Genomic DNA, 14,720 nt, shown 5'->3' on the forward strand with positions numbered 1-14,720 from the left:
GGGATGGAAACTATCGAAGAGTGATATTGAACGTGACGTACAACGTTTGTTTGGTCAGAGCTATGAAGAATTTATGGACAAGGACATGTGAAGGGGGAAAAAGTCCATGGGTTGAGCAAGAAAGAAAGCTGATATACTTTTAATACATGTAATATCTTCACATATCTGGGTAACTTAACCAGTAATTTATTTTAAAGCCGCTGGCAGAGCACGCGTAGATTAACTACCTTACACTATCACTGAATTCTCCATATGACAGTTGGTATTCGTCATCGGCAGCTTAGCCCACAGCGCAAAACTTTGGAGCACGATGGATGCCGCGACTGTCACATTAAGAGAAGCTGTGCCACCTCCGTATTGTGGAATGTAGACAAAGTCGTCGCAAATAGCTACTTGTGCCGAGTTCATACCACTGCCCTGATAGCAGCGTCCGAAACAATCGATTAGATTGACGAGAAACAATGCTTTCTACTTTATTTCTGCAATCGTACCTCGTTGCCCATAATGAAAGCAGTATCACCACTAAAAGGTTGATCGCCAATACTCTTGGCGTTTTGCATGATTTCAACACCCACAATACGAATTCCTCGTTCCTTACAAAGTGCTTTGCAGTCTTTAAGTGTGGCCACGCGCGTGACACGGCAGCTCAGGGAGTTAATGAACGATTCTTGTTCTTGTAAATGAAATTTCTTTTGCCCCACAATAAAAACTTCCGTAACTCCAAAGGCTGAAGCACTTACAAGCATATTGTGAATGTTTTTAGTCTTCTGTACATTGTTTAATATGAGGAAATGACATGGTGGTGTCGTTTGAACACGTACAGCACCATCCTTTGTCTCCATGATTAGTTTTCAACTGGTTCATTTTATTCTGTATCGTAGGGTAGCGCTTTAAGCAGTAAATTGAAGTCATAGTTCCATTTTAATGGCAACATCTTTCAGTAGCAAACGGTCTGCAGGTTGTCAGAGCTCCCGTTCTACTGATGAGGTGGACAATGATGGCGTGTCGCTCTGTGATGGTTCCATTACGACGGTGGAAAAGAAACGAAAGATTGCGAAGGGCAAAAGCCCCAGTATTCTTTATGATGATATAGAAGAAAGAATTATGGACGATAAAGGCACAATGCCTAGCAAGCAAATGAGCATTGCAAACCTTATTAGCTCACCATTGACACCCGTAATAAGCCATGACAGTGAACGAGTGGCTTCGAAGACTGTGAACGACGTCACCATCACACCTGAACAGATCGAGGATGAGGTAGAGACGACGCAAGAGGTTGACAAGACAGCATCATCTTTGAACATACCAGCAGTGTTCCTGACTACTCAAGCATTTGCGAGTCCAAAAGACTTTTTTGTTTTTCTACCAGAAGAAGCAGCTGGTGCGAGTCGGGGACCAACAAAATCGATAGACAAGACTCATGTAGTTTGTACGTTGTGCCAAGTTAGCATGGGCAATCGTGCTTACACTCTCAAGAGACATTTACTTCGCCACCATCGACACGTGTTTCGTGTTGGTTGTTCTGTCAAAGTTGATGCGTTGTCATCGGCAAAAATTAAGAATCAGGTCACGAAAAGCAGCGTAGACACTGAACAGGTGGTGGTACCAGTGAGAACATCTCCTGGCTCAGTAATTCTGGATGCGAAGAGTAACAAGATGAAGAAAAGTGTGAATGATTGTACTCAGAAGCATCATGATGCTTTCGTGAGTTGGCTTAATTCGGATGTGATACCAATGAAAGCTTTAAAGAGCGAGTTCTTTCAAGTGTATTTGTCGTTATTGAATCCAAAGTTTAAGATGCCACAAGTTATTATACAACCACAGAAACTGCAAATGTATCACCAATTGGAGTCAAAAGTTGACGCTGTTTTGACAAGTGCTGATGTCACAAGGAAGTTGCATTATATGAAAGGAGTGTATTTGCAAGGCAACGGGTCGAATGCACAGCTAAAAACGGACCTCATAACACCAAAGCCAGAACCTCGAGAAGCTTTAATCGAAGTTTTACGAGCAGGTATTTGTGGTACAGATTTACAAATGGTTAACAATTACAAGACAGGGTTTCAGGGTGTTCTTGGACACGAATTTGTAGGAATTGTACGGAAACTTGGCGTGAATTATATGAAGGACGAGAAAATGCAGCAATTTTGGATCGGGAAGCGCGTCGTAGGTGAGATTAATGTTCCGTGTGACACTTTAAATTGTATGACTTGCAAACTCGAGAACAAGCCAAGGAGTGATAAATTAAATCGTGAAGAAATTTTACGTCGCAATCACTGTCCGAATAGATCCTGTCTTGGCATTATTCAGAAAAATGGTGCTTTTGCTGAGTACATCACTCTTCCCGTTGCGAATCTGTATAAGGTTCCTGACGGAGTCGTGGATTCCCATGCTGTCTTTGCTGAGCCTCTTGCTGCTGCATGCCGGATTCTAGAACAACAAATTATTAAACCAACTGATAACGTTGTTGTTCTTGGAGACGGCAAATTAGGTCTCCTGGTAGTAGACGTTTTACATGCCTATAAAGCTGCAAATATCGTAATTCTTGTGGGAAAGCACCGCGAGACGTTGGCACTTGCGAAAAAACTGGTATATACGGCTTACACATTAAAAAGTGATGATACTTCTGAAATGACGATAGTAGCGAATCGTTTACACAACGAGATAGCACCAATTGATGTTTGTATTGAATGCACTGGATCTCCTGGAGGTGTTGCATTGGCTCTTAATATTGTACGTGGAGGTGGCACTGTGGTGATGAAATCGACATGTTCGATCAAACGGTCAACGTTAGACGTCCGAGCAATGTTAAACAACCGAGTTCGAGTAATTGGCTCCCGATGTGGCCCCATTCCATGGGCATTGCATTTACTTAAAGAGAGAAAAGTTGATGTGCAAAAGTATATTCACGGAGTTTACCCGTTGGAGCGAGCCGAAGCAGCACTAGCTCATGCCGCTAAGTCTGGTGCTCTAAAAATTCAAATTATTAATCAGGTGACAGAAGAATTACCTACTTGATATATATGGAATTGAAAGTAATACTAAATATTTTTATTTTACAAAATTAAGTAATATTTTCTATATGAAGAGCATAATTGCAAAACAATGTATATAATTCCCGCTCAGAATAAATTCTGAAAAGATTAAGACCGGTGAGTGCTTCCGAGCTTACGCCTGCCCTTGATCTGCGCATTCAATCGTTGGACTTGTACAGCGATACCTTAATACAGTTGAACCAAATGTGTAAGAGATATAAGAATAAAGCTCTTCCACCTTCCACCTTCTTCCACAAGAATGGGGACCAGAATGAGAATGAGCCCATTTTGTCGTCTTCAGACGCTGTGCAAAAGGGACCGCTCCACGGATACTCGCTGCTCCTAGAGTTCCACTCATGGTCTTCATTTACCGCGCTTGCCATCAAGAGCATACTTTTACCTGACATTCGCCTTCATGCACCGAATCAAGAAGCTAAATGAGTTCGCACATAAAGACAATCGTTGCGACCGACGCACTCAAAAGAATAACGGGGAGGATGCCGAGTTGTATTTCGATGAGAACGTTGGAGTGACACTTCGGTCCTGACCTCAAACACCCCCGCTCTCATCCGGCGATACACGGCCTACCCGTTTGCAAGAAGATAGCACTCATTGAGCTCATTCTCCCCTCTCAACATCTGTGCCCTTTTTCATCGACGGAAAGTCTCAACTCTGTGGGACTCGCAACGATGTCTAGCTCGCTTTCATTAAAAAGATGGATCTGGATGATGAAGTCCAAGATTGCTCAACTGCAAGCGCAAAAGTCACTTCGACGCTTGTCCCGATAATCACGCCGTAATATCTGTTGAAAGTCGCTTTTTCAAATCCGTCACACGCTAAGTGTGAGAAATCGCTCTGCGAGAGTTTACAGAAAGCCATTATCTGAATAAAAAGGTCCAGACTTGAAGAATCAGCTGATGGGAAGACCCAAACACTTCATGAGGGATGCATCCTGGGTATTATAAAGTGTAAAACGTGCCGATCAGACTCAATCCAACTTTGGACAATACGCTAGGGTATCACGCCACTCCAATCGTCCATAGACTTTACGAAAGACCTTCAGCAAAGCGGAAGTCCGATTAGAGCATATTTTGCGTCGCTACGCAAGTACACAGATGTCCACGTTTAATTTAAACCCTGCTGTTTACATCCCCGCTCGTCGTCACAAGGCAATTGTAATAGCTACTGACCAAGGGTCTCAATCACCCCAAAGTTGGTTACCTTCCACCAATTAAAAACACGCTGTGGAGAGCGAAACCACTTCTTTTTCCTGGGAGGTAAAGGCCGAGGTGCTACAGGTCCGTTGGGGCGCAACGCTGTGGCAATCTTGCCGAAGTGAACCAGAATATCGTAGTATAAACGCCGGTCTGAGACGTTCCACGTCAATATAATCGCTCCAATATTGACTAACTCTTGTTAGCTGCGACGGCAAGCGAATTCTCTATATAATTTACGGCATGTGATAGAGCTCCAGATCTTTGACTTTCTCTCTGAGATTCACTAACGCATGGTCTGGTTTAAGTAAGCACAGAATTGTGTCGCTGATTAAGAGCATAGAGTAGCTTGGCGAAGGGATGGTGAAGCATTTGCGTCGCCTGCAACAGAGCTCTTTATGTCAGACTTAACTGTCGGAGCGGGGTCAAAGTGCTTCAGTGTGCCGACCTAGAACACCAGGCGTGTTTGCATAAGCCTCGATATATTTGGATAGCAAATCAATCCTTTTTTTGTGCGACCGTGAACGATCCGGTCGCAATTTATTTTCATTGACCGCAGACAATGCATAGGTAAGCTCAATGTATCAAAAAAAGCTTTCTCTGACATTGGCGCTCATCGTTTGTTTGTCTTGGTTTCCAGCAATCGTTTCGCGCACCCTGTTCACGATGCTTAATCTCATTGTCATAATATTACTAAATTTGATGCGAACTATCAAAATCTTGTGTTGCCGGAACGAATGTTGCCGGCAAGTCAATTTTGAAAGACAGCCCTCCCTTCACAAAGACCGAAGCCACTTCATGCGGGGCTACCAAGCTTGAAAGGACATTCCTCGTTAAGCGCAAACTCAATAAGTCGGGAGAACTTGCCCTAGCACCATGGCCTCTCCACGCAGTTGTCATTACAAAGAGATTCACGGGTTCCATTGGATTATCCGTCTGCGAACGGTCAGTGATTAACATATCAAATCTGGTGCCAAGCACCTTGAACAAAATCTGTTGTAGAACGTGGATCTCTATTCGTCACTGTAATTACCGGTAAGTCATGTTGAATCACATTCCCTATGAGATCTCTGGTCATATGATTTCGAGATGTGCCACCTTGCTCAGATGGTTCACAAAGAACACAATACCGGATCACCGGACCCGTCTTTTGGAAGACTAAAAACATTATTCATACCTATGGACTGCCAGTTACTGTCCGGATTTGCCAAGCTAACCAAAGATGTTGTTGCAAACGGCTAGTATTCAACCTTCTCACTCGTTCTACATATGCGCATATATGTGTTTGCCCACATGTAATACGTATCACTTAACACTCATCGATATGTACTTAAAAGGTATCATGTGTGCATCAATCTGTGCATGAGATGTCATCATGAGGTCTGAAAACATGCTAGGTATCATGTTATCAGTACTGTAATACGGCAAGTTCTGGGAAGCATTGCGGTGACGTGCAACCTGGCGCCTGAATATTTTAGCGTTCAACCTTTTAAAATACGTTGCGTATGGCCCAAGCGCTGTACATGTTTTTTGATCAATTGACGAATTCATCTTCATAACGTGTGGCATCTCATAGCCGGAGCGACACGAAAAGTGAATCCGCCATCACATAATGCCAGCCCAGCTAACACCTTACATCAAATGCAGCGAGGCTGTCGTAGCGTTTTTCTTAGAAAAAGCTACGCTAAGGCCACCGAACTTACGTTCTTTCTAAGAACCGGTACAAGTGTAGCAGATCGCAACCCGCTACGTCTATATACTAAAGCCTTTCCAGAGCAAACGAGAACTTCTATTTAATACAAAACTGTATCCAATTGCTTTACTTGCGGCAGAGCCGCCAATATCAAAAGGTGTTCCTAATAAATAGAGTAAAACCTTAAAATATAGTAGTAGTCATTACTACTGGCAATCCTGCCGTGTGGTGGTTTCTCGTTACGGTGTAGCCACACCACTGTGTGATTACACTAACTGTGTAAACACAGCTATATACAGTCGCACAATCTTGTGCGACCCGCCTTTTCTCATGAGACCACGTGTTACCCAGTTACACTTCCCCTGGGAATATCCTCAATTCACATTAAAGATCGAGGCTCGCGTGTCTGAGACACCTTCACGTTCATAAGAACAGCTTGAAATCTTCTCCGCTCTATGAGCTCTGTGTCTACGACACGCAAAACAGCCAACCTCGCTGGTAGCGAGGGCGCCCGCGGGCAAAGCCCTTCATCCTCTTCTGTACAGGGTGCATCTCCAGCAGTACGTCCGCGGCTATACGAGAAGCACATTTTAAGCCCTCGGCAAATGAGCACATCACACCGCGCCCGCCCCGGATGATCGATTTTCTAGCCGAAGAGTTGGAGGAATTCGACTACGAGTCGGACACTTCTTTCCCAGCATGGAATAACAAGGAAGATGAAGTGTGCCAAGGGCGCGACGTGGGCCCAACTCAAATCCTGCGGACCCATGTCCGTTCCACGACCTCTCGGCTTCCAGGGGAAGTGGTATTATAACCAATCGCCTCGACCCGGCACAGGGGCAGCGAATGGAGACTGCACACAGGGCGGCTCTCCTGCTCTCGTATCCACGTTTGGTGGTAAACCTTCGTTTGGAATACGGCTTCCGCTCGGCGGATTTTGCTGCTGAAGCGTAAGATGCGATCGCTCGATCGTTAGGCGACTACGAAGTCGGGCCTCCGGTCAATACACAAGCTGAGCTTGATCAGCTGAAAGCTTTGCGAGCTCGCTTTTTGGTGCCCCAGAGATCCCGATGGATTGGTACCGCGCTCGACTTCGAGCTCAAAAAAGGTGCTTCTGTTTCCGCAATGCAGACCATCTATGTGATGCTCGCCTGACGATGAGCTCTTTGAGCGATGGGTGAAGCGGTTTCGAAATTTTTCTTCGCTGTCTACCTTACAACAATGCCACAAGGAAGTTGGAGTTCGTGTTAAACGCCATCTTAGATTGAGTTTGCCAAACTCAAGGCGCAACGCCGACTTCCTGCGAATTGTTAGTCCATAACGCACCTGCAAGCTCTGTGGTTTCTCACACGGGTGAGTTCACGACCACAGCAGCTTAGGGCCATAGCTTCAGCCCCCTGGCTTCCCGAACTTCTGCCCAGAAGCGCGGTGTGCACGACGGTGCGAAGTGTCAGGATTCTTCTGATCGTAAGCTATACGACGTCTCGGCAGTCTTGCCGAAGTGGCACCTCAAACTCCCACGAGTTCAAGGAGTTTGGGTTCCCCGCCACTTCACAAGATATTGAGTTTGATCCTGGCAATGATGCCGACCCACAAGGCGTTCCACGCGACAGTGCACACCACCAGTCTCATCGAGAAAAGTCGGCGGCGGACGATAACGACTTGGTCGATCACCGTCCGGTGACTCGCGATGCTTTTCGGGCGTTGAAGAACAAAGTCTGTCGTCATAGGCGCTCTGCCGAGCATCTATCCGATGTTGCCTACTGCTGTGTGCACCGACTGATTCACGCTGAGGATTATCGTGCTGTCGGAGGGGCTCCTAGCCGTCTAACAGACAAATACGTCACTTCGTGCTACGGTGGAGCGCCTCACGCCGTTGGAAGCGGAAGTTGTTGCACTCTGTGCTCAGAACCAGATGTTGGCTCTAGTTCTGGGTGGACGAGTGCCTTTGGACGCCGCCCCGACGCCATAGCTTCCGCGATCACTTGCACCGGATACCCGTACGGCAAAAGCAAGCCCACATAAGACACCGGATGGGTGCGCATACTTCTCGGAAGGTTCAGCGGATACATAAGGCCTCACATGGCCACGAACTTAAAAATCCAACAAACCTTTGTCGGATCTTCGTCTTAAGGACAGCAGAAGCTGTATGTGTAGGAAGTTTTTTCTGCCTGTAATAAAACCAGGTTTCCAACCTCAATGTTTTTCTATATTTCTTCTTCCTATTCCGTCTGCATATTACTTCTGCATGTCTTGGTTTTCAGCCATCGCATCGCGAACGTGTCGCAAGACACTCAGTCTGGTAGACAGGAAGTCTCCGACTTCTTGACGGACGGTGAGGGGGCTGACATTAGCAAACCACTCGACTGTTCCCCCCCACCAAGCCCTGAGCCATGGGATGGTGGCGTCAGTGAGACGCGAGAATTAACAAGCCCGTTCGCGTAGAACGAAGTGCAGCCGGTGCATGAATGTGCTGCAGTGTTCAGAGCAAACTCTACGAGTGGCAACATGGCGCTCCAGCGATTCGACGTCTCAGCGAAGATGCTGCGAAGAACGTCTTCGACGACGCAATTCACGCGCTCAATCTGACCATCGGTCTGCGGATGGTCCGCCGTTGACATAGCCAACTGATTCTTAGCACCCTGAAGAGTGGAGACCAAAACTTCCCAGTGAAGCACGGGTGTTTATCAAAAGCAATTGACTCCGGGAGTCCATGCTGTCGAAAGACACAATCGACAAACAGCGTCGCTGTACCCACACCGTCGATGGTGTTCGGTACCGCCCCAAGATTAGCCATCTTGCTCATACGGTCCTCAAATATCACTAAACCAGGGTTGGCTGCCGAGGACTTCGGAAAGCCAAACACAAAGTCCATACTCATCACCCGTAGGGTACCGATTAACTGGCAAGCGGTGCCGCCGCATACAAAGAGGGATTCACTCTCTGACACATCTCACGCGTGCGCATATGTTTGCTCGTTCACTTGTTCAGCTTGGGCCACCAATATAGTGACAACTCACGAAGCTGTACGTCTTCTCACGACCGAGATGACCACTGGGTGGGGTGTCGTGGGCCTCATAGAGGATACGATATATCTAACTATCATCGTGAGGAGTCACAATTTGGCGTAACCGTTGAACCGGTGCTATGATACAGCAACCCGTTACTCCACGAATATCGGTGTATCCGTGCGCGCAAACGCGCCGACAATTTCTTGTAATAGCATCATCCAGAAGCGACGACGAGTTAGCCCTCTCCTACATACCCTTATCAACGGTATAAAGGGAGTGGAAGACTGCGACATCATCCTCGAGACTATTCACGCGGTGGATGCTCTTCTTGGGCTGAACGAGATGTCCTTCGAAGAGTTTGGCGGTGCCATGAAGGCAGGCGATCTAGCCGAGGTAGTCACTATACGACCGAATGGAACCTCAATACTATTTTGATAGATTTTGACCACAAATAGACGATTACCGGTATCGTCTACGTAGACACACCCTGAGCCAGGGTCGACGCCTTACGTCTTGCAGCTAGCATATGGCTTCGCCGTATCCTCTCTATAGAGGTTTTACGTCTCATCGAGACCAGTGGGAACACGCACTCGGCGTCGTCTAGTGTTCCCACTCCTTGCTCTGTCGTAGCCTTGATGTTATTAACAATATCCGACGAAGAGCTGCTATTCCCGCAGTCTTCGTCCTGTGGATAACGTGCCAGTCCACGCGCATCAGAAGAGCCTAACACAAGATTCCTCGGACCTCGTCCGACCATACCACTCTTGGCATGCACCAACAGCTTCAAAACGTGTACAGTGCTCAGTGGGAAACGTGCCAATCCACGTTCAGACCGCGAATAATGCTCAGGAATCTTGTCCAGTACACCTTCGGCGTTCGACAACTCGGATACCCGACATTCAGCACATTGACCGACCCGGTTCAGTGTCCGCGCCAATAGCGCTTTAGCTTCCTAGCTGAAGTGGGTTCTTGACTCACCAAAACTCCACCAGGAGACCAGCGCGTAGCGATCACAGTCTTCAACTAGATATCAATTCATGGCCCATGGTGTTCCAACCATGCCATACCAATGATACGGATATATTAAAGTCAAAGACTAAGCAGCGTTTCACGCTATCGCAGTCAAGAAACTTGACACCGAAGTCCACAGAGACCCTCGACACAGTGACACAAGTCCCCATCGCAAAGCAAACAGTGACGGCGTCACTCCACCGCGCTTCCAGCGCCTAAACATATAGCTGACTTCCTTTGCTCATGGAGCGTCGAGCATAATTACCCAACGCCGCAAAATCGAATCGATAAGGATCTTTCATGGCTTTTCAAGTCTTCACGGTCGCTTTCACGACTAGCAAGCCCGACTTGTATACACATTTCGTGTTCAAGAGCACGGAGCTCGTCGGGGCTGGTCCCTGCTGCCCTTTACCTCTTTAAGGTACAACATAATTCAATTCTACCCCAGGCGGGCACCCCACGCCTACTGAGTATGGTCGTTTCCACGAGATAAACCAGACTGATTTGAAGCGGAACGTCGATCCGATTAACCTTAACGCGCCTTGCGCTGGGAACAACTAGTTTGAAAACGATGGGTGCCTTAACAGACAAAACACCGTCAGATGTTTATACGTTGCTCGGCAGCTCGAAGCTCTCCCCATCTTTCTCAGCATAGCTGAGATCCATTAGCTCAGACCAGCTTAACGAGCTCTGAGGGTGTGCATTCCAACCAAGTCGTATCTACTTAAAGTTGAGTTCTGTATTCGATGCCACATTCACCACTTCTTCAAAAAAAGAAGGATACACCCGGAAGACTTCCATTCTGGTCACGCCAGTGCGGAGGCCCTCCATAAAAGACGATCAATGCGACCATCTTGGGGAATGAATTTGCTGCCATCCTGGCAATGAGAGTTCTGAACCCTTGGACAGAATCCACCAGCATTTCCTTGCCCTATCGGAGGGCAAGGAAACGCGCTCGCACGCGATATGCCCGATTAGGCGGCGAGAACACCCGAAAAATCTGCAGCTTCAGCTCCGTCCAGGCGGGAAATGCCGCTTCAACAGAAGCCTCGCACGTTAGTGCCTATTCTCGCACTCGGACCCCGAGCTTGGAGATAGCTAGCACCACGCTCACCATGAGCGACCTGGGTCGTGAGGAGCCATCCGTCGTCGACGGTGGCGTCATAGACGCTGTCGACGCCGACAGCTTCTGCTGTAGGTGCTTTAGCAGAGCGTTTTCATAGCTCAAAAACACTTCTCGGCGCGCATTTATCGTTTCAGGTCCTTGTGAACCAAGTTGTTCCACGTTCTCAGGGCCAAGCAGGGATATCAGCTTATTAAGACCCTCTTGCATTCCCCGGGGGCGAGTAAGATTATTGCTCCATCCTCACAGAGGATCAGTCGTAACGACTCAGGCGTAGACTGACTACTAGTGCTACCAAGTGCAGCGATGCTGTCGTATCTCTTTGCTTAAAAGGAAGATAAGCAAAGTTGACCGAACTTACGCTGTATACAAGAACCAGTACGAACGCAGCGGATTGCAATCTGCTACCTCTATAAGTCCTTAAAACCTTAACCAAGGTAAAGACGCTCTTCCGTACAAAATTAAAATTGTAGTGAGCTGATTTATTCGCGGCAGAGTCGCCTATATCTAAAGCCTTAGGTTCTCTTTATTATTTAGTAAAACGCATAACTATTTGCAGTCCTGCCACGTAGTGGCTTCTTGTCTTACTGTTCGCGACACACTGCACCATGGCCAAGGAGTCGCATCTTGAATGCACGTTCTTCCGATTGCTTTGCATGATGGATCTTCTCGTGTCCTTTCGAGCGCTTTATTCTATGAATTATCATGCGAAATCGCATTAGAATTCTTAATGATAGAAAAAAACGTTATGAAATACTGAGCAAAATCACAGGCTATTTTTTCAAAGTTCATGCCATCTCCAATCTCTCCACAGCAAATACCAGATCGTTTAAGTTATCGAGGTGAGAAGCCGTGGTTGCTCCATCTTCCATAATTAACTCATGCAAACTTTCTGTCGATTGATAACATTTGAGCGATGGTAATACTATTCAAGTATTTCCATGCTTCATTAGCAGTACGGGCAGAGAAATGCTTAGAAGCAAGGAAAATACTTGTGCAATAATGTCAAGCGCCTTCATGTCATGTGCATGCTTCCTACTTCATTTCCATCAAATGATCACGAAGCATCTTCTATGCAAGCTCCATTGCCTTGATGAATAACCAATGAAAATAGTTTATGTCAAGTGGGGCTCGTTGCTTTCTTTACATGACCTCAACATTGTGCGTTGGGCTGGAGTGCAGGTGTGGTGGGGTCAGAGGAAATTTTAAAATTGAATATATATGACTGATCCTGGTTCATCTTTCTAGTAACATCCAGCCTAAAGTCTCATGCATATGCTTGAAGTTGATGCTGCAACATCAACGTCAGCATCAACTGCAATCATAACCATGTTGTCGATAACGCTTTATAGAAGATAATAACATAGACAAGTACAATTTGTGATGAACGCCTCGGGTCAACCTGAACCAACAGCATCATCAGACCTGATACTTCAAGATACGTGTAAATCCAGCGGTTTCTCAGATTTCCATACCCTGTCAGATCTGCTCGAAAATTGCTGCATCGTCTTTATCTGGATCTCGAGTTGAACATCATTTACAATCTAAACTCAAACAGTAATATGTTCATTCCGCAACGAGGTCAAGCCACCTTTTCTGACAAGACCAATGCCATCTGCATCGGCACGGGTCGCTTTCTGGTTTGCCGAGATACAATATATGTTTCATGCAGTTAGAATTATTCTTACCGGATGACCTGCCACATTATTTAGCGCTGTGTACTTGTGCCGACTCTACGTGCGGCTGGCAGTGGTGTGGTGCTAGCCCAAACGCGGGGAACGGATTTTGCAACTCTCTGTGCCAAAGCCAATGGTAAGTATGAAGTGGACACGATCCAGAAGGATGGAAGCGTACAGACTGAAATCGTTGAGGTTGAGGCCGTCGGGTCATTGGGTGATGCCGAAGGCCGCGCGGCCTTCATGCAATTGCCAGCTAAACTAGCCAAGCTCAAGTTTATCGGTTTTGGCGTGACAGAAAGTGGCATTGTCAAAGGAAGTTCCGCTATTGTTGACCTTACCGAGCTGCTTTATAACTGTTTTTTAAAAGTACCAAGTACGTTTATTTACCTTTTTAAAACAAGAGACTGGCAACTTACGTTTGTATTGTTACGATATCTTACAGATAACGTCATTTCGGTTATCAATACGGACAATTTGCCAAGGAATGGTGATACTATTAAGAAGCTAGTGCTGGAGACAGAGTGGAAGGGTCAGCCGAATGATCTCGCTTCGTTTCATGCTTATGTGACTTCCAATGTGTATTTTCATAACACAATGGTCGATCGTCTGACGTCGCATCGAGCGAATGAATCCCTCGTGCCATTGACGGAGCCTTGGCCTACGAAGGCACTTGTAATTGAAGATCTTCAGAAAGTTTTGGATGCCGAAGTGCTGAGCTCCTTACCAGGTGTGCACATCCGCACGACCGCTGGCGAGTTAGAAAAAGACCATTTGCTAAAATTGAGTATTGCCAATGCTGTGCATACTGCCATGGTGTATTTGTTGGCTGTAACGCGAGTGAAGACTACATGCGATGTGTTAAAGTATCCTCAAATTCGTCAATTTCTTGATTTGTTATACACCAAGGACATTGCGCCATCGCTTGTGCTTCGTGGTGTGAGCAAGGAAAAGGCACAACTCGCATACGATGAGTGGATGGATCGTGTAGAGCATGAACATTTTGGACTTGACCCATTTTGGGTTGGCCAGAATGCCATGCTTAAGTATGGCGTTCGTTTATTCAGTAGTGTGGAGGCGATGGTGACTCGGGATGAGTCGTATCGCCCTAGCGTGTTCATGGCTTTCGCAACAGCTGTAATTTTGAGGTATTTGACCCCAACCCAAACTGACTCACGAAAAGAAAGTGGTAATGGATCTGAAATTTTCGTGGGTGCAATGGATAATATTCAAGACCGTTTGCCAATCTACTCGACGACGGAAAAGACTTGGGTATATGCAAATGGATTGAGTGCGAACATTTCGACGGGCAAGTACGAGTTCATGGATGGTGAAAAGGGCCATACTGCTAAAACGCTTTGGAAGACTAGCCAAAAAATCTTTAGCGCCGGTCGAAGTGGTAGCAACAAGTCTTCGGAGTCGGCAAGCTCTGAGTCCTGCTCTGAAGTATCGAGTGGTGTTGGTGTAGCCATTGCCAGCGTGCTCAGCTTTGTCAAGGGCTTTGACCTCACGAATGACGTGTACGCTTCTTTTGCTACTGACGTTGCCGCTTTGTACCAACGTATCGTGTCTGGGAAGCGGGCGGCCCTGGAGACACTTGATGATATACTTCGCAATCATAATGCGAGTGAATATCTAGCCACTAGGAAAGAGGTGGCCATTTTTGTACGTGAAGCTGTCGCAAGGGTCCAAATTATTGATGTACACACACATTTGTTTCCTCCAAGTCATGGCAAACTCATGCTTTGGGGCATCAACGAACTGCTTACGTACCATTATCTTGTGGCAGAGTTTCTGCAGACATCCCAGTTGCAAGTAGAAGAGTTTAATTTGTATTCGAAGGAAGAACAGGCCACAATAATCTGGCAGCATTTGTTTGTTGATCGCTCGCCCGTGTCGGAAGCGTGTCGTGGTGTATTGACGACGCTACACTTATTGGGTCTCGACAATCTTGTGG

The 14,720-nt window shown here is 46.6% G+C and overlaps 3 protein-coding genes across 3 annotated transcripts in view; 2 read left to right on the forward strand and 1 right to left on the reverse strand.

The window, feature by feature from the left end:
• Positions 1-228: 228 nt before the first annotated feature.
• PHALS_07918 (family trna rrna methyltransferase-like) lies at positions 229-842 on the reverse strand (the record flags this gene model as incomplete). Its single annotated transcript, XM_024721466.1, has 2 exons — positions 229-417; positions 492-842. 2 exons carry the CDS (start codon positions 840-842, stop codon positions 229-231), a joined length of 540 nt encoding a protein of 179 aa, XP_024586562.1.
• Positions 843-924: 82 nt separating this feature from the next.
• Positions 925-3,018, forward strand: PHALS_07919 (alcohol dehydrogenase; the record flags this gene model as incomplete). The annotated part of the gene is made up of 1 exon (XM_024721467.1): positions 925-3,018. One exon carries the CDS (start codon positions 925-927, stop codon positions 3,016-3,018), a length of 2,094 nt encoding a protein of 697 aa, XP_024586563.1.
• A 9,631-nt stretch (positions 3,019-12,649) lies between these two features.
• Positions 12,650-14,720, forward strand: part of PHALS_07920 (hypothetical protein F444_21401) — a gene marked incomplete at both ends in the record, with an annotated part of 2,133 nt that continues 62 nt past the window's right edge. Inside the window, 3 exons of the mRNA XM_024721469.1 lie at positions 12,650-12,727; positions 12,800-13,139; positions 13,209-14,720. The exon at positions 13,209-14,720 is cut by the window's right edge and continues 62 nt beyond it. Of these exons, the coding sequence (XP_024586564.1) occupies positions 12,650-12,727; positions 12,800-13,139; positions 13,209-14,720 (1,930 nt within the window). The remainder of the gene's footprint in view (positions 12,728-12,799; positions 13,140-13,208) is intronic.

This window comes from Plasmopara halstedii (genome assembly GCF_900000015.1).
Source record: "Plasmopara halstedii genome assembly, contig: Scaffold_3120, whole genome shotgun sequence".
Classification (NCBI taxonomy): domain Eukaryota; phylum Oomycota; class Peronosporomycetes; order Peronosporales; family Peronosporaceae; genus Plasmopara; species Plasmopara halstedii.